General features: G+C 43.4%; 1 protein-coding gene across 1 annotated transcript in view; it reads left to right on the top strand.

The window, feature by feature from the left end:
* The window catches only part of DNAH17 (dynein, axonemal, heavy chain 17), a 184,248-nt gene that overhangs the window by 152,560 nt on the left and 8,915 nt on the right, over window positions 1-22,773 (top strand). Inside the window, exons 57-77 of the mRNA XM_015416991.1 lie at window positions 728-892; window positions 1,565-1,660; window positions 2,208-2,425; window positions 4,030-4,237; window positions 5,236-5,351; window positions 7,681-7,873; window positions 8,994-9,229; window positions 9,607-9,729; window positions 12,208-12,412; window positions 13,231-13,395; window positions 13,507-13,647; window positions 13,937-14,107; window positions 15,808-15,930; window positions 17,310-17,503; window positions 18,685-18,833; window positions 18,944-19,071; window positions 19,921-20,148; window positions 20,437-20,628; window positions 21,241-21,420; window positions 21,822-22,004; window positions 22,312-22,494. Coding sequence (XP_015272477.1) covers window positions 728-892; window positions 1,565-1,660; window positions 2,208-2,425; window positions 4,030-4,237; window positions 5,236-5,351; window positions 7,681-7,873; window positions 8,994-9,229; window positions 9,607-9,729; window positions 12,208-12,412; window positions 13,231-13,395; window positions 13,507-13,647; window positions 13,937-14,107; window positions 15,808-15,930; window positions 17,310-17,503; window positions 18,685-18,833; window positions 18,944-19,071; window positions 19,921-20,148; window positions 20,437-20,628; window positions 21,241-21,420; window positions 21,822-22,004; window positions 22,312-22,494 — 3,597 coding nt within the window. The remainder of the gene's footprint in view (window positions 1-727; window positions 893-1,564; window positions 1,661-2,207; window positions 2,426-4,029; window positions 4,238-5,235; window positions 5,352-7,680; window positions 7,874-8,993; window positions 9,230-9,606; window positions 9,730-12,207; window positions 12,413-13,230; window positions 13,396-13,506; window positions 13,648-13,936; window positions 14,108-15,807; window positions 15,931-17,309; window positions 17,504-18,684; window positions 18,834-18,943; window positions 19,072-19,920; window positions 20,149-20,436; window positions 20,629-21,240; window positions 21,421-21,821; window positions 22,005-22,311; window positions 22,495-22,773) is intronic.

Raw genomic sequence — 22,773 nt, 5'->3', positions numbered from 1 at the left:
AGTCACCCATGGTGTGTGACCTGCACAGAGACCACGAAGAAGATAAACAGGTTGCTTACCTGTAACTGATGATCTTCGAGTGGTCATCTGTGCAGTCACACACGCCCACCCAGCCATCCCCACTGCTGACATCATCCCTGGTTGGACAGACGGCCTCGGAGTGGTCGGCGGTGTTAGTCACCCATGGTGTGTGACCTGCACAGAGACCACGAAGAAGATAAACAGGTTGCTTACCTGTAACTGATGATCTTCGAGTGGTCATCTGTGCAGTCACACACGCCCACCCAGCCATCCCCACTGCTGACATCATCCCTGGTTGGACAGACGGCCTCGGAGTGGTCGGCGGTGTGGGAAGGAACTGAGTGGGGGCGGAGTCCGCCATAGCTGTTGAGCATGCTCAGATGGTGCGTGCTGCACGAGACTGGGGAGGACTCCGCACTTGGAAAGCTGTCGCTAAAGCTTATTAGGCTTCCCGACGGAGGTTTAACACAAGCGTGAAACCCATGGTGTGTGACTGCACAGATGACCACTCGAAGATCATCAGTTACAGGTAAGCAACCTGTTTTTCCTGCCCTCACTCTGAATGAGTGGCCATTTCCCTTCCACCATTTCATACATCCTCTGAAAAAAAATCACCCAAAGGGAAGGTAGACATGGTTATTCAAGAAAATTGTCTCCTCCCCCCCCACACACCAGTTTTGCTCATTCTTCCTGATGGATTTTGTAGGTTGATGACCTGAAGGCCAAACTTGCTGTTCAAGAGCTGGAGCTCAAGCATAAGAATGAAGATGCTGACAAACTGATCCAGGTGGTGGGGGTTGAAACAGAAAAAGTGAGCCGGGAGAAAGCAATTGCTGATGAAGAGGAGCTGAAAGTGCAAGTCATTAATATAGTAAGTAATGTTCATTCTCTCTCTCTCTCTCTTTTTTGGAAGATGGCCAGAAGGCTGGAGGTGAGCAAAAGGGCAGGAGGCAGGAGGTGGTCAAAGAGCAGGGATCCCTGTAGCACACTGTGGCATATTCTAATTCCTGGAAGCTTTTCCTTAACAACCAGAAAGAGGTTTTATTTCCCAATTATTTATTAGAAAACGTGTCATGCCGTAGTTTTGGTGAACTTTAGCCAAATTAGCAAATATAACAAACATCCTGTTATTCATTCCTCTGGGGGAGGCAGAAGTAAGGAACCTGGGTAAGGAAACAAGGCCAGTTGGGCTGTTTCCCAGAAATAAGCTGCACAACACAGATTCTTAGTCAGTTACTGAAAGGCTCCCTTTCCTCTTGCCAGCACTGCTTATGGTGAGCCACTGCACTGCAAGAAGGGGATACCCCTTTTTATAAGGTAGAGCAAGGAATGAGTCACAGAGCAGAGGTGCTCTGGAACAAACACAGAAGGATGGTGCCATTGACAAAATCTTCATTTTTCATCCCATCACACAACAAAATATTGCTATCTACCATTTGGCCCTGATTGCACTAAAGGGTAGGGTTCTATAAAGCCATAAAGCCATAAAACTGTTGTGTTCACCCAAACCACTTTGTTAATGCTTGTCTTTTCTTGCTTGCAGAATGTAGCAGAAAAGCAAAGGGCTTGTGAAACTGACCTGGCCAAAGCTGAGCCAGCTCTGATTGCTGCTCAGGAAGCATTGGACACTCTCAATAAGGTAAAATGTTTGGACCTTCCCAATAGGAATATCATATGTTTTGTTTTTCTAAGTGGGATAATATAGGTAAATGCCTGATGTCCCTTTCAGCATCTCTCTCTCTCATTACCAAAATGTTCACATGTTGTAATTGTTAACGAATTGTCGCAGCAAGTGACCAGAGTCCAAAATACTAAGTGCTAATGCCTAAGTGCCTGACTCTGCTGTACCAGAAACCCCAGACCACTTCTAGTCTAAATTTCTGGAGCTCAAGACATTGTCCACGGTGAAGATGTAAGTAGGATCCTTTGAAGCTTTGTGCTTCCCATAGCACTCCTGCCACAGAACCTCTCATAGGTTGGTATTTCTGCTGCCCCCTGATAGTTGCCCAGTCTGCAAAGATTCAGTATCCTGGAGAAAGATCAAAAGCCAGAATTAAGTACCTTTGCATATTATGTTTGGTTTTAGGTTTTTTGCTCTAACTTACCTTCCAGTGTTGTAGTCCAGAGTTCTAGGTACCCTGAACAACACTGTCACAATAGCTGTCTCCTTTTCTCTCCTTTTCCAGAACAACCTGACCGAACTGAAGTCTTTTGGATCTCCCCCAGAAGCTGTTGTTAATGTGACAGCAGCTGTAATGATCCTTACAGCTCCAGGTGGCAAGATACCAAAGGACAGAAGCTGGAAAGCAGCCAAAGGCATGATGGGCAAGGTGGACACTTTCCTGGATTCTCTGAAAAAATATGACAAGGAACACATTCCAGAGACCTGCTTGAAAGCTTTTAAGTATGAACAATTAAATGTATACTCTTGGCACAAAAAGAGATGGCTGTAGCTTGCTGACTGGACTAGAGGCTAGGAGAAGCAGGGTCTTTTACCTACAGTCTATTCTCTTTTAGGGTCTGCACCAGTGATCCCCAACGTGGGACCAGTGATGTATTTTCTGATGCCCACTTGCTTCTTTCCCAAAGCATCTATTTCTCAAGCAAAGAGCCAGTCCTGGCTTTCCTCCAGCTCATTAGAGCATGAAGTGCTTCAAAAGATCTCTGGAGACGTCACATTTCAGTATGCAGGGGCACCCATTTGGAAAAAGCTTCCCCCATCATAGGGTAATATTTAGATTAGGTAAAGGTAAAGGTTCCCTTGCTTGAAAGCCAGTCGAATCCGACTCTAGGGTTGCAGTGCTCATCTTCATTTCAAAGCCAAAGAGCCAGCGCTGTCCGAAAACGTTTCCGTGGTCATGTGGCCGGCATGACTAAACACCAAGGCGCACGGAATGCTGTTACCTTCCCACCGAAGTGGTACCTATTTATCTACTTGCAATTTCTTGCTTTCAAACTGCTAGGTTAGCAGGAGCTGGAACTAGAGACGGGAGCTCACTCCGTCATGCGGCACTCGGGGCTCGAAATGCTGAACTACTGACCTTCCACAGCCTGCAGTTCAGCATCTTAACCACTTGAGCCACCGCAGCTCCAATATTTGGATTAGAACCCTCAAATATTTCCTCCCCCCCCCCCCCCCCCCCGCCGCATGGCAGCTATTTTGTGGTGGTACTTACTGCCCTCTTTCAAAATTCCAAAAATGCCCACAATTTCTACAGGATTTGAGACCCCTGGTCCATACCCACCAGCTTCTTCTAGTCCCCCTCTGCCCTCAACCCTTTATCTTACCTCCACAGCAGTGTTTCTTCTCCCTCTGTCAGCATGTTGAAAGGAAACAGCCCTCTAAGATCAGGAGACAGAGTATACAATTGTGTTCCTCACTAGGTTGTCTTGGCTCAGTGAGTGAGACAATATACCTCCGCAGTGTCTCTCTCCTCATGCCATGGGCCTACAAAATGCCTTTCACCCTGTGAATTCAAGCTGATGACTTCAAAAGAAGGTCAGGGCAAGTAGAGTTCAGGAGAGTCCGTCTCCCCCTTCCCCTAGACAGCCTCTCTTTCTAGTCAATGCAAGCACTAAAGCAGGAGTCTCCAATGTGGTACCCGCTGACATCTTTCCTGGTGCCCACCAAGTGTTTTTAGAAAGTGGGTGGGGCCAGGTGGAGCTTCTGCCCAGCAAGGCTGCAGATTGGCCATTGGAGACTTGATTAGCTGTGTGGATTTTAAAAAACTTTGCTTTGGCAGTAGCTGCCACCACAGCACGAGGATATTCACTGTGTGACTGCAGGTAAGCTGCAGCAACCATTTTGTGGCAGTCATTCTGTGGCTGTACCCACCATGTTGTGGGAAAATTTCAAAGATGCCTACAGCCTCAAAAAGCACTAAAGCATTGTTTCATTCAGAATCCACTCATTCCTTGGTATCCATACAGTATTACCTGAAGATGGTAGGTTGTACAGTGTCTGTTGATTCACTCAGTCTGAAGGGATTTTATACCTTCCTTCTGCAGACCATTTCAACATGATCCCACATTTGATCCAGAGTTTATACTTTCTAAATCTACAGCAGCAGCCGGTCTGTGTTCTTGGTGCCTAAACATAGTTCGTTTCTATGAAGTGTACTGTGATGTGGCACCCAAGCGGCAAGCCTTGGAAGAGGCTAATAATGAATTGGCTGAGGCCCAAGCAAAACTCACAATGATTAAGAACAAGATTGCAGTAAGTACACTCACAACCACACTGGAGTCAAATGCCAGAGCCTCAGATATCCTGTCCAAGTAAACATCACCATTCCAGTTAACTGACATTCACCACTGCCACTGAGTGAGAAAATTATTACTTAGATATTAGTTACTGAGTTAAAGGGTGAGCAACCAATATTCCTTTGTTCTCTGTGCAAATTAGTGTAGCAGCTCAGTGTCTGAGCTGTGAAGCCAGTTCAAATCCCATCTTTGCCATGTATTCACTAGGTGGCCTTAGGAAAGCCTATATAAGCTCAGCCCCTGAACCAATCTGTAATGACAATATTCTCTTCCTGGCCTACTTAGAGCCAGTGTGTTGTACTGAATGGGAAGCTGGCCTAAGACTGGGAGGGGACAAGTTCAAATTCCCGCACATCATGAAATTCACTGGGTCATACTGGGCCCATCATTGTCTCTAGCCCTATTTATTTCATGAGGTTATTGTAAGGGTAAAATAGAAGAAGGAAGAGAATCATGTATGCCACCTGTGTTCTTTGAAGGAAGAAGATTAAAAATGTGCTAAATAAATAACTGATGTAAGAATTAATGAGACAATGTGTATGAATTACCTAGAAAGATGTAAAGCAAATTTTATTAAGTCTAGCAACAACAGACTCAAATGAAGGTAACTTTTATATGTACCTGCAGGTATTTGGCGGACCCTCATGTTCATAAACTCCCACATGGCTGGGAGGCATCTTCTAAATGATATTGCCACCTGTACCATGGGAAAGGCCCATGCAGGTAGCCCAGCACACATGGTTGTGTCATTAGCATATCATAGAAAAGTGGTTCCCACAAGGGGGAGTGCAGGGAATCACAGATTCTTGCATCAGCATTTGCACAATTTTAGGGCACAACTTGTTAAAGACTCTCACATCCTGAAATAAATGGGGAGGTACATCATTTGACTATCTGTAGTGAGCCTATAATCAAATTTCTCAGAAAAGTAATTGCCAATGTTTTGTCTTGAAGGATCTAAATGCCAACTTGGCCAATCTGACAGCTGAATTTGAAAAGGCCACAGCAGAGAAAATCAAGTGTCAGCAAGAGGCTGATGCAACTAATAGAGTCATTTCATTGGCTAACAGGTATTGTGGCACTATATACTACAGAATTTCCTTTCCTTGGATTTCCTGCTTGCCACCAAGAAACAAGTTGCCCTTGTTTTTGTAAGAGACAGAGTGGGATACTGCCTAGCTACTACACTGGCCAAATTTGGACCCAAAGCAAAGGAAAACAAAATGCCTTGGTCACTATTTCCAAATATATTTTTCAGTTAAGAAGATGGCACCAACTAGGCTATTGGTATTGGCTAATTGATCCACTAACTACTCTTGAAATCAAACTCTGACATTTTCTGAACATAAGCCAAGGGTGAAGAATATGAATCCTAAGAATCTAAGCATTTTAAAAGATGAAACTGTATTTTTAGAAATGGTATCAGAGAGAATCTGATGGTAATAGATCTTAAAATTATATTAAGCAAAATGCAATCAAAAGAACTTCAAGCATATTGTGTTTCAGGTTTTTTTAACTCTTGTGATTGGGGATCACTGGGAAGTTTAAGTATCTGGAGTCTGCAGTGCTGGAGCTTTTGGTGCTCCCAGCTAGTTGAAAGATCCAACTACAGTAGTAAAAGGAAACTTGTTATGCTTCTAAGCATGCTATGAGCCATTTCTTGAAAATGAAATGCTACTCAAGAGAGAGTGAGTAAAAAATGCACAGTTCATACAGATAAACTGCAAGTAGATTTTAAAGGAAGCCTGTTCGCTCAAAAGGAAGCCGTGTTATCTGTTTTATGGATCTTCTGAAGAATGAGATTTCAGTGGATTATCCTAGATGCCTCCTTAATGATGCAGCCACTGTGAAGTCAGCCTTTTATCATCTTCATCTGATTAGGCAGTTGGTTCCCTTCGTCGAACATAATGACCTGGCAACAGTGATCCATGTACTCGAGACTAGATTACTGTAATGCTCTCTACATGGGGTTGCCCTTGTCCCAGATCCGGAAACTGCAGCTGGTGCAGAATGCAGCAGCCAACTTGTTGCTGGGCTTCCCTATGCTCTAAAAGCATTGCACTGGCTGCCTATAGCATACCGAATCTGGTTCAAGGTGCTGGTTCTTACCTTTAAAGCCCTATATGGTTAGGGACCTGCATACCTTTCCCCACATGTTCCCCAGAGAGCTTTACAATCAGGGTCCCAAAATTGTCTGGCTCTGCCAGGCCCTAGAGAAGCCAGGCTGGCCGTGACGAGGGCCAGGGCCTTTTCAGTGGCGGCTCCATGCTAGTGGAATGAGCTCCCAGAAGACATCAGGGCCCTGCAGGACCTTTTACAGTTCCACAGGGCCTGCAAGATGGAGCTCTTCCACCAGGCCTTCGACTAGAGAGCCACATCACACAACCAAGGCCCTGACCCCAATACATCTATATCAATATCACCAGTCAATATGACCCAGACCACAATGAGAACTGACTGCCTGCTTGCTGGATGCTGTATATGCCTGCCACTGTATATGAACTGTTTTTAGCACTAGCACTTTGTAATGTTTTATATTTATATTGTCATGATTTTACTTAGTTCTGTTTTAGCTGTCTAGTGTTTGTGTAAGCTGCCCTAAGCTTGCTATGGCAGGAAGGGCGGGGTCGAAATCTAATCAATCAATCAATAAATCATCTTCAAACCATCTAAAGCATTGCCACTTTATAGATGTGATACTCAGAGGTCTATGAAGGACTCTTCCCAGCATTTTAAAAAGGAAATAGCAACTAAGTAGGACCGTTATTTAGACTGAGGCCACTGTACTGGGAGAGAAGGGATTAACTTTCCTCACAGTATACTGTTTGCTGATCAAAATCAATAGCCCTCCCCCTCCCACCTAGTGCTGTTATTAGCCCTGGATCCATGAAGGTCTCCTTACAACTGAAGAATTGCTGCTTAAAAATTCAGATCCCGCAGAAATTGGTAATGGTAAAAATAGTTGTCATTCTTCAATAATGTTTGGACAGAAATTAACCTCATTTATTGATTATTGGAATAGGCACCCAGATCTTATCATGGTTGAAATGAATTCTTTCTTGCTATAAGCTTTGCTAGTACATTACTTTGATTGTAATTTTACTGTAATAATAATTGTAAGTGCCACAACCTGTCAGCAGTGGTCAAGTATCTGTGCAAAAGGTATGCCAAGAATGCGAAGCATGTTTAGGTAGAGGTTTTCCTCTTGCCCATCCGCACATTTTAAAACTGGTCCTCTGCATGCAGAAACTGTCCCTCTTATCTTAAACCACATCAGCATTCCAGGACAAAGAGTTCATCTGGTTCTGGGAAAGGAAAGGACTAGCAGCACGATAGAGCTGGCCAGAATCCCAGGCTGTGCTAATCAAAGACTTCTTTCCTTGTGCAATGTTTCCTAAGGCTGGTTGGTGGATTAGCATCCGAAAACGTGCGCTGGGCTGAGTCTGTGGAAAATTTCCGCGAACAAGAAAAGACTCTGTGTGGGGATGTGCTGCTGATTACTGCATTTGTTTCCTATGTTGGCTACTTTACCAAGAAATACAGGACAGAGCTACTTGACAAGTTCTGGGCTCCTTACTTACGTGAGCTAAAGGTAAATTTAATTCAGTAGCAACATCCACTCATACACAGCTAGGTGAAGCTCTGTGGCAGAAATGCAGAGGCAGATATTTGGACGTGCAGGCTGTATTATGTCAGGGCTCTATGTGCACTTACTAGGGCTTAAGATTCTGATCCCAGAGACCCCAGACTAAACTGGCCTATCACCAGCTGTGCATCAAACATTCCTTTTGGGGAGTATCCAGATCCATTTATGACTCATTCATTCAAGGCAAAGAGCTGGCTCATCCCAGCTCAAATCCCTTAAATCATCCAGCACAGTGGAGGTCCTGATGGAACAGGCTTTGCTCAGCCTTACAAGTGTAGTGCCTACATTTTAGCCTCTCTTGGGATCTAGCAAAGTCATAGATTGCAGTCACCATTCGCCATCTCTTCTCCCATGTAAGAGGCCTTGAGCCCTTACCATAACTATACCTTCATGTAGCAACCTGTTGCTCATTCTCCTCACTCCCACTTTGATTAATCTATTTATTAACATTCCAATCCCAGTTCTTCCCCTTCCCCTCCATCCCACTCTCATTTTGAAACATTTAGTTAGAAAGGTGAGAGCCAATGCCTAGAAGAAAATCTTTGGAGTAATCTCTTTTTCTGTCTCTCTCTGGGATATTAAAACTGAGCTGTATCAGAAGCAACACAGTTGTAATCAACCCACAAAGAGATTACTCCAAAGCTCAGATGTATTTTCATCTATACTAAACAGATGTGTTTTCCTCTACCCTAAATCCTAAACACTTAGCTTGACAGAAGAAGCCTACCCCCAATATATTTGTGCCTTGCTGCTGAGAAAATATTAAGCACCCTTTCACAACACATACTGCCTAAGCTGATCAAAACAACTGTAATCAGTAGTGTATTTTCAATAACTCCTTCCATCCAGCAGCTCATGAGATTAAGGATATTCAGGACAAGCAGTCATCCCCTCTCACCTTTCCAGCTAATTGTACCTGGTATTTTTAAAACCACCAATAAAGAATATGTTTCCATTATTTGCCTGCAACATATCCCCTCAACCCTTTTATCCAATAGTAAGATTCTGTAGGGGAGAGAAGGCAGCTATACATTTTACTGTCCTGAGAGACCCGTTTTTGTCACAGGTACCAATTCCAATCACTCCTGGGCTGGATCCTTTGAGTCTTCTGACAGATGATGCAGATATAGCAACATGGAACAACCAAGGACTCCCCAGTGACCGCATGTCAACAGAAAATGCTACTATACTGTGTAACACTGAACGCTGGCCGCTCATTGTGGATGCCCAGCTCCAAGGGATCAAATGGATTAAGAACAAACATGGAGCAGAACTGAAAGCCATCCGGCTAGGGCAGAAAAAGTTGAGTGATTGCTATTCTACGCTTGTTCTTAGTGTTTTCTAATTATTCTAAGCAAGGAGCTGACTACAGGCCCAAGAACAAGTGTCATAATGTGCCCAAGGTGCTACTCTTTCTCCAGTCCCATAAAGGGGCTCTCTCAGGTCCGTTCTTTATATATTGGGAGCAGCAGAATATGCCTCCTCTGCCACAGGCTCCACTCCAGATCTGTCCTGCATTAATGAACACCGAGAAATTCAGCCCTGAACTGTGGGGCCCCTCTCTCTGAATATCAGCATTCTGATTGTGCATGATGTAGTCAGAGTACCTTATATTGCAGTAAATATTTTGTGTTCTAAATCACTGTGACATTCTTAAGGGTCTCTTTCTGGTGCTACAGTTATCTAGACATTATTGAACAAGCCATTTCTGATGGAGACACTCTGCTCATTGAGAACATTGGGGAGACTGTGGAGCCTGTGCTGGATCCTTTGTTAGGTCGAAACACCATCAAGAAGGGAAAGTAAGTGTGCTGTTGCTGTTGCACAGGCATTGAAGTCACATAGTCTCTGCTTTTTAAAATGGAAAGTGCTGGAGAGCTTTTAGACTTTTGGTCCAATCAGGAGACAGTCCCTTGTTGGTTTTTTTCTTCCTGTTATTAAAAACATCCATTGGTGAGTGTAGACTTTGCCATTAATATATGGTTTTACTGGCACAAAGAGAGAAGGGTACATTGTACTAAGTTGTCTGTAAGCCTCTACCTATACTGGCAAGAGTGCCTCTATTACTAAGTGGACAGGAGTCATATAGCTGCTGTTTGGTGACATTCCCAGACAGTAGCAAATAGCCCCAGATGTGTCTTGTCCTGCTATAATGAAACTGAGTTTAACCAAGACCATTGTTCTACTTTCCTGGATATATGAGTTTCTCTACTGCTCTGTTATACAGAACACAGTCGCAGGCTTCCAATTTATAGTGTGTTTTAGGGGAGACAAGTGGAGGGTCTGCAAGACTCTCATGGGAGGGGACCCCATATCTCCCCCATCGCTGAGTCTGGTGAGGCTCCAGAACCCAGCACGTACCGCAGAACATCCTCCTCTGCCACACCCAGGCCCGCAGTGGCTGCTGGCTTTTACTGCTGCCAGTGTCTGCTGCTGGCACAAAGGGGCTGCCTGTGTCTGCCACTGGCAAGATGAAGTGGCTCCCTAAATGCACTCTCTGCACAGAGAACACGATTGTATTTGGGGGACTTTAACCCCTCCCCCATATATTTTATTTTTTATTTCTCTGCAAATTTGGGGAGTCCCCCGAGTTTGCATAAAAATCTGTTAAGCGTCTGTGTGTCCCCAATCCATGGTTTTAGGTATCCACAGATGGAAGCTACATGTCACTATTAGTATATAGATTTAGGCCCAGTAGCTGAGCTGAAGCAACTGGATTCCCATCTAATATACTTGGTCTGGTCATCTCTGGGGTATCAGGGTACAGAGAGGGGTAAAGACTCTCCAGTGGATTCCTGGGGTGTCATGTGGTGCAAGATACATTCTTGAGATTAAATTTAAATCCAAAACAGCCTGGCACATAGTTTTCTGTACAATCAGTGGGTGGCTAGGCATCAGATTACACCTTCCTTTCTCTGCAGTGGCATGCTTTCTTCTCTGTCCAGAACCCGTTCAATGTACCTCGGTATCCCAATTGCTTTTCTGTTTAAGATAAGCAAGCTAATCATTTGTTTTAAATTGCTAACCACTGTCTCTTTGCTAAAAGGAAATAGTTGCAGCTACCTGGTGAGTTTTACACTAGGTTTGTGCTATGGCATAACACCATCTTCATATTTTGCCTCCCCACTGCCTATTTAGTTTTGCAAAGAGGGGAATGTAGAATTACATCATTTTCATTCCTATGGCCATTGCTGACTTTAACATAACCTATTGGTTAAGAGTTCCCAGAGTAACACCATCCTATGTACATCTACTTGGAAGTAAGCCATATTGATGTCAATGGGACTTTCAAGAAACAATTTTTTATTACTGCAGTGTTACTTTAAAAAAAACTGAGGGCTGCCCTTCATACCACTTATTTTTAAATTGGTCCCAAAATTACCTACTGATGCCTCCACTTTCCTTTTGGGCATTTGTACCTGTGTTCCCACAAATGCTGCTTCTGCTACAAAACTTTGTTTTGCCATTAAGAGGAGAAGAGGAGGAGGAGGAGGAGGAGGAGGAGGAGGAGGAGATTGGATTTAGACCCAACCCTTCACTCAGTGTCTCAGAGCAGCTTACAAACTCCTTTCCCGTCCCCTCCCCACAACAGATACCCTGTGAGGTAGGTGGGGCTGAGAGAGCTCTTTCCAGAACTGCCCTTTCAAGGACAGCTCTGGTAGAACTATGGCTTGCCCAAGGTTTGCCTAATCTGGGAGAACCGGGTTTTGATTCCCCACTCTTCCACTTGCAGCTGCTGGATGCAGCAGCTGCAAGTGGAGGAGTCGGGAATCAAAACCCGGTTCTCCCAGATTAGAGTCCACACACTTAACCATTACACCAAACTGGCTCAAGAGGCAAAGACTTGCCAGTGGTGTGGAAGGTGAGCATGCTTATGCTAGCTACAGGTCAGCAAAGCAAACTTCTTTCTCAAGGATGACCAGAATGGCTTTTTGTGCACATACTTCCCCCACATAATTCTAAGAGAAGCCTCTTCTCCCTGTGTGCCTTTGAAGATGATGTCCAGGCCTGTTTAGTCTTTGTTCTACTATTGAGCATCTATCATTTGTATTTGACTTTTCTAAGCAGGCCTCATATACCATTATTTTAAAAAGAGGATAGTATTGTAGAACTTAGCTTACCTGTAATGTTTGCTGGGTCATCTCTTCTAGAGGAAAATATCAGGGTTTCCAGAATCCATGCTAAAATAAAATATGGTGGAAACCCACTTAGCTACTAATAGGCATGACCTATGAGCTGGAGAGGTGCATTTTTAGTCTTCTTCATGCTCTAATCTCCAGGTACATTAAGATGGGAGACAAAGAAGTAGAATACCATCCCAAATTCCGCCTCATTCTGCACACCAAGTACTTCAACCCCCACTACAAACCAGAGATGCAGGCTCAATGCACATTGATCAACTTCCTAGTCACCAGGGATGGACTGGAAGACCAGCTTTTGGCTGCTGTTGTGGCAAAGGAAAGACCTGACTTAGAGGAACTGAAGGTATTGTTATCAGAAAGATGACAAGTGTGACAAGAATTTGGGGGGTGGCCATACTTTCACTAACTACAAATGAAACCAGATGGTTTAAGGTGAAGCTTTAGATCTACTGCCCCAAAGCACCTACTACATACAAACAGGGTACAAACTGGGAAAACACAGCAATTTCTTCATCATATAGCTCTCATATCTAACACAGTCAGATGCAAAACTGACACTGCTTTAAAACATGTGAGATGTTGACGGACAAAGACAACTAATTCCATATCAAAACATGATCCAATAGCATACCACTGAGTAATTAAAGGGTGGAATGGGCAAATCTGAGATCAGGCAAATCTAGCTGTTCAAGACCTGTAGTCAATACTGGGATAGACTGGGGGAGCCTCGAACTCCCATGTGGTGGCATAGGGAGAACTGAGGGGAGAGTGCTGGTTCCTCCCATATCACATGACTTTTGGGCGGGAAGATCACTGTGCTATGGGAGGCCTAGCACTCTTGGGATACTAGAAATTTCTTTTGAGCTTGCTAGCTCCTCCTAGTGGTTGGCCTGCTACATCGCAGTCCCATGTGTGCCTGCACAGAAGACCGCTTGATGAACAAAGGTTACAGGTAAGTGCAACCCGCTTTCTTCATCGAAATTACTGGCTTTAATTATTTTTGTGCTGAGAGTATCACCTGTTTGATCTGCATAAATCATTTAAGGATTATGTTTCATACTGTAGAAATGGATTTTATTTGCCTGCCTTACTTTGAGGGTGGGGACTTGTAGCTCTTCTAGGAAAAGTCCCATCTAACCCTTCCTCTTGTTGCTGGATTAGGCCACTCTTACAAAACAACAAAATGAATTTAAGATCATCCTGAAGGAGCTTGAGGATTCCTTACTGGCCAGACTCTCTGCTGCATCAGGGAACTTTCTGGGGGACACAGCCTTGGTAGAGAATCTCGAGACAACCAAGCGCACAGCTATGGAGATAGAGGAAAAGGTAAGTGAGGTGCCCCATACACTCTCACTGTGCTACTGTGGCCACAGCTGTAAATCTGAGAGCTTTCCAGGATACTGACATATGAAGTGCTGAAGATTGTTTTTTTTTAAGGTGAAAGAATCTAAGATTACTGAAGTGCAAATTAATGAAGCTAGAGAGAACTACAGGCCAGCTGCAGAAAGGGCATCCTTGTTATATTTCATACTGAATGACCTCAACAAAATCAACCCCATCTATCAGTTCTCTCTAAAGGTAATGGAACAGGCCAATTTACTGGATCATTTACTACATCTGTGTAAGATAGTCATCTCTGCCTCTGTTAGCATATAAACTGAGTCACTCAGACCACCTCTGTATTGATACCTGTACGGCAGGGACTACTGGGTGACTGCTATATTGAAGAATGAACAGTTCAAAAGCCTGGTGTTAACATCAACACTTATCTCATGTTGTAGATAAAGAAAACTGACCTGTCTGTGTGGCTTTTAATAAAATGCTACAGTCACATTAGGTCGAAGTCTGAGCTGCTTTTTTTTGCCAGGCATTCAATGTGGTTTTTGAGAAAGCCATCCAACGTACTCTTCCGGCAGATGATGTAAAACAACGGGTGATCAACCTGACAGACGAGATCACATATTCTGTCTTTATGTATACAGCTCGGGGACTGTTTGAGAGAGACAAACTCATATTTTTAGCCCAGGTTGCTTTTCAGGTAAGGAGATTTCTTGCTGGTAGTGACTTAAAGAAAATAGTGGAAATTTCTGTCTTCATGCCTTGGCATTAGTCAGCATCTCCTCTGATGCACAGTAATAAGTACTGTGGGGACAACGCTTTATTATACCTAGATATAGCTGGTCCTTTATTCTTTTTTCACTACCTTGGAAAAGGTGGTAACAGTCAATGAGAGATTAACTACATCAACTAGAGCAGAAGCAGGAAATGTATTATAAGGCAAGGTATAGGAAACTTTCCAGGAAAAATACATGCAAGACTGTGGGAAAGTTTTGTGGGAGAAAGCTCCTGGTAAATGAAGATGCAACAGGAAAGATAATATACAACCAAGATAGGTCAAAGCAGAAGGCTGAGTTCATCCTATAATAAAATCAGTAGGCAAGAAAATACCTTAGACAGTGCAATCCAATCAAGTATGTTCAAAATAGGGATATTTAGCATCCTAAAAGCCCAAGCTCTCTGTACTAGATGTGCATTGGCTACTGAGGTTAGTTGTAATGATTCCTTGTTTTAAGAGTGTGTGTGTCTCTTTAAATGTTTGGTTGGAGTGCAGTGATAGCAGAGTAGAGTGATTGAGGGAGACAAGTGTGGTGTGATTGGAGGATGACTGAGAGTGGGAGGAGTTGTTTGAAATGAATCTCTGTGTGTGTCTTGAAGTCAGTTATGAAAGTCAGAGAAATCAGTTGGAGTTTTGAGTTGGAGTCAGTGAGTGAGATAGGGTTGCCAAATACCTTTTGTTCTGCGGCGGGGGGCTCCCCTCAGATGGCTGTGGCCCCGCCCCCAATGTGCCCGGCGTCAGCACGTCACCTCCGGCTGACGTGCACGCCGGGGTGGGGTTTCCCCCGGGGCCCGATTCCACGGCGGCGGAAATCGGGCCTCCAAAGCAGGGGGAAATCCGCCCCCCGGGGGGAATTGGCAGCCCTAGAGTGAGATGACAGAGTCTGTGTGGAAAATTAAAGAGTTTAGACTGCAGTATATATGTCTTCAAAAGTGAAACTCTAAAGATCTGAAAGAAAGTAAAAAATACAGAGCTTTGCCAGTGTAGTGTGGCTATCCAGTGAAAGAGTGATTCCTGTCAGAGAGGGATCTTATGATCAAAAGACTGTGTGTGATACCTTGCCAGTTTATTTTACCAGTTTCTCTTCCCCAAAACAGTTAAAGTTGACCAGCATTTTATTTTGTTCTTATTTCAATAAATCCTATTTTGTTTAAGTTTAACCCAGAATTCAGTTCAATCCTTCCTCAGGGCCACAGAGACCTCTGAAAAGCCCAGACTCTAGGTCACATTACCAACAATAGCTAATGAGAGAAGATTTGGAATTTGTTTAAATTCTTGGTGGCAGCAGAAACTACCCTGTTTGTGAACACCAGGTATAATTTAAAGTGAAAACCAGTCCTTCCCAAATAGGAGGTCGACACATTAGTGCTCAAGAGTCATCAGTATTTTGGGGTTCCACTACACTGAATGCTACATTTGGCCTCATAAGACACCAGAGCTAGACTTCTTGCTGGTGGGATCCAGCCTTTGGGTTCTCTTTCTCCTGTCAACAGTAAACCAGGAAGAGAATTTACTGGGATAAGCAAACACAGGACAAGAGCCACAGCTGCTATTCCACCAATGGTTTCCAAAGGAAGTATGGAAACACAGCCCTAATTTTATACTTTCTGATTTCACTCCAGGTCTTGTTAGTGAAGAAAGAAATTAATCCAGTGGAACTGGACTTTCTCCTGCGCTTTCCTTTTAAAGCTGGATTAGCCTCTCCAGTAGATTTCTTATTGAGTCAAGGATGGGGTGGAATTAAGGTTTGTTTGAGAAGTCATTTTATCCTATGTTTTTAATCTTTGCAACTCAGACTTAATACAACCCAGCAGGATCCAGTAGCACAGTCCATAATTGATGGGAACCTCATCAGGGACATTTAACTATACTCACACTCTTTTACACTTTTCAGTTGAAGAGTTATGTCAGTAAATCAAAGTTGTGGAACTACCACCACATTGGCAGAGGTGTATGTAATAGGATGTATTTAGGCAGGTCAGGAAGAAACTTCTGTGCTGCAGTAAATATGCAAAACTGATGAAAGAATACCCAACTGGAAGAATGGGCTTAGCTCTGTTTCTATAAGTCTGTGATTAATAGGTACAGTAAGCTTCTTAATGTGCATACACTACATGTCCATTCAATGAAAAATCACTAAGTATGTTCTCATTTTATCTCAGGTTTGTGTAAACCATTCATTTAACAGAGCATTTCCTTAATATTGTTGCAAGAAAGTTTCCTACAATAGAGGCTTGGGTCCTGTGAGCATTTGCTTACAAAATGCAGATTTCACTCCTTCCCCTTCCCCCAGCAATGTCCAAAACGCTCATGCTGGCCGGGTGTCAGAGGACACATGAACAAAAAGCCACATAACATAGGGAGCTGCAGGGAGAACAAAGTGTGAATTATCCCCACCTCCCTTTTCCACCAATGGAAATTTTTGCTGAAGCAAGAGGCTGGGGAAGAAGGAGAGAAAGGCCATTTGGTCCATTCCCTTGCTTCTAGAATACATTTTTAGAAATCTATGAGAGTTCCTGGGCACAGGCATCAGTTTTGCAGGGGATGTAGGTGACATGGAAGGTGGCAAAGATCCATGTCCTCAATCACTTAGTTTAAAACCCAGTTTAATAAATAATAACATTAGTATGTGAAGCATTCACCAATGGGGAGCACTCCGTGTCTTTCAAGTGCTTTCTGCACTGCATCTTCACAATTCCACTGCACCCTCCTCTTGTCATCCATAGATCCTATTAATTCACTTGAGCTGATAGAAGACACCCCCCTAGCAATTCAGGCAGATATTAGCAGAATACTGGAGAAGCAGGCTCACTTGTATGGATGGAAAATATGTGCAGCTAGAGAGCGAATGAACTTTTACGTATTAAGCAGGCTGCCTCTCCAGAGGGCTGCTGAAAGCAGCTTACAACATAAAAAAAACAAACGAAAGTATAACATCATAAAAAACCATCAATAAAACAGCCGTAAAATGGTTGATAAACCCCCCCTCCCATGAAAAGGCATACAAAACTTAGTATAGGAATCTCCTGTCAGGTGTACTAGAAAAAGATAGCATTAGTTAGACACAATGATGTAACTGGGGTATGAAATACCAACACTAAAACCTCGGTTCCTCTACTCTCAGGTCCTCTCTGAAATGGATGAATTCAAGAACTTGGACAGTGATATTGAAGGTTCTGCTAAGCGGTGGAAAAAGTTCGTAGAGTCTGAGACTCCTGAGAAGGAAGTATTCCCCAAGGAATGGAAGAACAAGACAGCCCTGCAGAAGCTGTGTATGATGCGGTGCATGAGGCCAGACCGCATGACTTATGCAGTCAAGTATGTTTCATGCTCTTTCAAGAACTTGGAGAGAAGGAGAGGCTAGGATTCTCACACTCAGGAATGAAGAGCAGGAAATAGGAATGTATTGAGATACTTCAGTAACATACTACTACATGGACAGCACATTCCCAAGTCTAATTTAAAATGCAGATGAACAAACTTGTTGATTGGCCCTTTAGGGCTGCTGGTTGGAAGCTGTGTGAACCAGGTTGCTGGACTAGATGGACCCGTATTATCCAGCACAAATCTAATGTTCTTCTGCACCTTGAAGATCCCAGGCCTTTAAGTATGAGTGTTCTAAAGTACTAGCCAGGACCTGGATTGCTCAAGCTAGCTTGATCTCATCAGATCTCGGAAGCTTAGCAGGGTTGGTCCTGGCTAGTATTTGGACTGGAATACCAGGGTCATGACATGGAGGCAGGCAATGGCAAACTACCTCTGAATGAAAACCCTACAGGATTGCCATAAGTCAGTTGTGACTTGATGGCACTTTCCACCACCATTCTGAAGTATTAGAAGCCGTTTATTTCACTAGTTTATTCAGCATCTTTTTCATCTTAATTCTGTAGAGTGACCATGTTTCTTCTATTCTTTATGACTTTCGATTTATATCCCGCCTTGAATGTTTTGTAGGTGACTACCCAAGTTAGGATCATGGTTACCTAAAAGCCTGAGTTAAACCTGAAAAAACAGTTTACCATCAGAATAGAAGGCCTGATGTAAACACGATGTTTCCCATGTGGAAAGTAACCTCAGAAGTGGGGAGAAGTATACAAGCACTCATTTTCATGTGCCTGAATTTTGGCACAGGATCCTGACATGCTGTTGCTTCCTTGTCATGCTTTTGAAGTCCTCCCAGCGAATGAGCCCTATTGACAGAGTATGAATTATTCACTCTATGATAATTCTTTATCCAGTGGAGGAACAGTCGATCCAATTAACAAGTCAAAACAAACTCAGGCTCCTATTCTGAGAAGGGAGATTTCAAAAGGCATTGCCTTTGGCTCATTCTCCTCCTCTCTCATTCCTTCAGCTGTGTTTTGAGTTGTAAACTATTTACCCACAAAAGGGCAAATCTGACTAACAGAATAATTTCCATACCATTATCAGTAATCAAGGTTGCTGCCCTAGCTATGATGATCACCTAAACCATTTCAGTCCCTATATACTTTTCTCAGGAACTTTGTGGAGGAGAAGATGGGGAGTAAATTTGTGGAAGGACGAAGTGTTGAATTCTCCAAGTCCTATGACGAAAGCAGTCAATCTACACCAATATTCTTTATCCTCTCTCCAGGAGTCGATCCACTAAAGGATGTTGAAGCACTAGGTAAGCCAATAACCCATCTTCAGTATGTGACCAGCAACACATAAGAAGGGCTTTAAACAATAAGGGCAGAAAATGAAAGCACTGCTTTCTAATTCTAATAATTTTCCTAGGTCAAAAGCTGGGCTTCACCATAGACAACGGGAAAATCCACAATGTGTCCCTAGGACAAGGACAAGAGGTTGTGGCAGAAAATGCTCTAGATGTGGCTGCAGTAGAAGGGCATTGGGTCATTCTTCAGGTATCTAAATGCCAACTAGCTTCCCCTTGATTTCACCTTATAGCTTTTGTCTGGTGTACTACACTGGCTCCAAGCTTCCCTTGCATTAATGATTTCAATAAAGTATTTGTTAAGTAACTAATATTTTTTCCCATAGTAGTTACTTGAGACTATAACATGATCTAGAAATGATCTGCACAGTAAACTGATCCATTTCCCTGGTATATGTGGGACCTCCAAGAAGTAAAACAAGACTAGCCCCCAGAACAAGCCAATGATGATGCCAGTGGTATATGGCAGAGTCTGGAGACAAAGAACACTGCTGCAATCTTCACACAGAAGCATCCAGTGTCATGACATTTACACATTAAGGCCATGAACAGATCCCTTCCCCCATCCTCCACACCTCCAGTGTAGTATTCATAGTGTGAAGGCCCTGGCGCACAGCCATAGCTTCATTGTCTCAGACTGCAGTAGAAGCTTAGTGCAGTGAGGGCTGGAACTTGGTTGAAGCACAAAGGATTCATCAGCCAGCTCACCAAGCCCCTCAGTCCACTCCTACCCCTATTTAGACTATTGCTACATGTTACCTTCAGAACACTACTGAAAAAATGTTGGCATCAATAAGGCCCACAACATCTCGGTAAGTTTGAGCCAATAGCTGGAACAACAACACAAAATGCACAGCCATATTATAGCAGGAAATGTGATGGATAATGTCTGAAACTGGGTCATATTTCCTACTCAAGGCAGGAGGCAAAGGCAAAGTAGTTCTGCAGTCACATTATGAGACCTTGTAAGTAAACATGATTCTGAAGGAGTTAAATTTCATTAGCAGCAAACAACATGTGACTTGCGTACCCTTTACAGAACATACATCTGGTAGCCAAGTGGCTGAACACACTGGATAAGAAAGTTGAACGCTACAGCACTGGCAGCCACGGCGATTACCGAGTATTCATGAGCGCCGAGCCTGCTCCCAGCCCAGAGGCTCATATTATCCCTCAGGGACTCCTGGAAAATGCCATTAAAATCACCAATGAGCCTCCAACAGGCATGTATGCTAATTTACACAAAGCCCTGGATCTCTTTACACAGGTAAGCAGGCTCTTCATTCCTAATCACAGCTCAAAAGAAGAACTGCATGTTCCACTAGATGTATGTGCTACATGCTTCAGGCTCAAGTCAAACCTCTTCCCCCCAGAAGAAGTTTGACTTGATTTGACTTCATTAATCCTTTCAGACAATTTTCACTCAAAGTGGGTGAAAGCAATAGAGGACAAATTGCAACTACCTGGTTTCTTCTGTACAGCCTTACTGCATCTTGGGTACCTAGGAGCTAGTGCACTAATCAAACAGAGATTTCCTTTTTGCATCCTCATTTAGGATACGCTGGAAATGTGCACCAAAGAAATTGAATTCAAGTGCATTCTCTTTGCCCTCTGCTACTTTCATGCAGTGGTGGCAGAACGGCGAAAATTTGGAGCTCAAGGATGGAACAGGTCTTACCCCTTTAACAATGGAGATCTCACCATTTCTGTGAATGTACTGTATAATTACCTGGAAGCCAATGTGAGGGTAAGGATGCACTGACTAAATTATTTGCATGGCAAAGCAAATGTTAACCAGTAACCTCGATGGTCTGATCAATGAACTGCCTGTTTGGTCAGCCAAGGCTTTTGAGGAAATGGAGAACCATTATTCTAGATTATCTTCGATCAGTGCAGAGACTTGGGACAGAGAAACATTAACAAGAGCAGCTTGTGCTCAGGGAGATTAACATCTTGGGGCTCTCAGGACTGTACTGGCAGAACAAAGTAAAATAAATCCTTCAATTTAGAATGGCTTCCAGTGTCAGGAGAGCAGAACAACTTGCATTTGGGCACTTGGGAAGTTTCCCTACCACTGGGCTGCAGTCGTTTTGTGCAGGCTACTTTTGTGCCATGTAAAGAGAATGAAAACCATTTTATTAACCCACTCCAAACCTCTTATAGCATGCTAAGATCACACAAGCCTTTGTCCTGACATCTCAAGTCTTCCCTGCCATCATAGGCCAGAATGGGAGAAGTAATGCAGTTTCCACAGGATCTAACTTTCAGCCAAAGTGGCTGCATTGATGCCAATCCATTTTCAATATTTCAGTCACCTGCTAGTGTCATTCCAAGGTGGTGAGTTAATGTCTCTCCCTAGGTTCCCTGGGATGACTTGCGATATCTTTTTGGTGAGATCATGTACGGGGGGCATATCACTGATGACTGGGATCGCAGACTATGCAGGACCTACCTGGTTGAATACATCCGTATGGAAATGTTAGAGGGAGAAATGCTCCTGGCACCAGGATTCCTCATACCACCCAACTCTGACTACAAGGTGAGAAGAGTGGGAATTATTCTGACAACCTGCTGAGCTGGAAATAATTTGAGGGGCAAGGGCAGTAAGGTTGTGGCCTATACAAGAGTTATGCCTCATACGAAATTAAGGTCTGGAGAATTAGTTGCAGGGTTCAGTATGGAGAACAAGGAAAGGCAGATGACGGCAAACAAAGACAGCACTGCAGACAACCATGGGAAAAGGTGTCCTGCTGGAGGGCAAGCTGGACAGAACTCCCTGGGGAAATAGCCAAGAGAGAGGCAAAAATTGTTAGAAGCACATAGCGAACTGGAAGCCAGCATAAAGTTAAGGATGTGTTCACTGGGCTACACAGCTGAAACACCTGCTGAGAAGTAACTACCACATAACATCTAACACTGCATAAAACAACTATTTTATAGGGATATCATGAATATATTGATGAGAATCTTCCACCAGAGAGTCCTTACCTGTATGGGCTTCACCCTAATGCCGAAATCGGCTTCCTCACAGTCACCTCAGAGAAACTTTTCCGCACCGTGTTGGAAATGCAACCTAAAGAGTCAGATGCTGGAGGAGGGACTGGTGTGTCCAGAGAGGAAAAGGTAGGGAAAGTGCCACCCTTCTGCAGTTGATCTCCAGGACCTTGTTACTGTTTGAGTTCTTGTAACATTGCGTTTTGACTGTGTGCAATAAGCTTGCCCTGACTAAAGAGCTACAGTTCTGTCCTTTCCTCCACTAAAATCACACTTAGCTTTCTTTGAGTGGAAGGAAATTTGGGACATTCTACTCTGAAGGCTATCCTCCTGTTGGAGCATATCTATTATTCTAGTGATTTTTTAAAATTACTTTGCAGAAATTTTTGGAACGCTATCCACTACAAAATATATGTTTGGTCTTTTGTAATAATAGGTAAAATCTGTGCTAGATGAAATAATGGATCGGCTTCCAGAACCATTCAATATGGTGGAAATCATGGCAAAGGCACAAGAGAAGACCCCATATGTGGTGGTTGCCTTCCAGGAATGTGAACGCATGAACATCCTTACTAGTGAAATTAGACGTTCTCTGAAGGAATTAAACTTGGGGTTGAAGGTAGGTGCCTATTATGCAATTGCTAGTACTGTACTGGAAAACCAAATTTAATGACATCTTCAACTGCCTTAGAAACAGCATGGAGCATCTCTCAAAAGTAGCTCTATAACTCATCAGATCTGTGATTTTTGTCTCTCCTGGTACTTAACTGAAGGACACTTTTACCTGGTAGACCATGATACTTTTGTTTACTAACATAATACTGTTTTCCCTGCCAAAATACTGCATATGCCAGTGTTCATGTACACTTTAAAGTTGAGAGGTGCTCTTTGCTCAGAT

Source organism: Gekko japonicus, unplaced genomic scaffold (genome assembly GCF_001447785.1).
Source record: "Gekko japonicus isolate JY-2015 unplaced genomic scaffold, Gekko_japonicus_V1.1 scaffold518, whole genome shotgun sequence".
NCBI classification, from domain to species: Eukaryota; Metazoa; Chordata; class Lepidosauria; order Squamata; family Gekkonidae; genus Gekko; species Gekko japonicus.
This window is presented reverse-complemented; position numbering and strand designations above follow the sequence as displayed.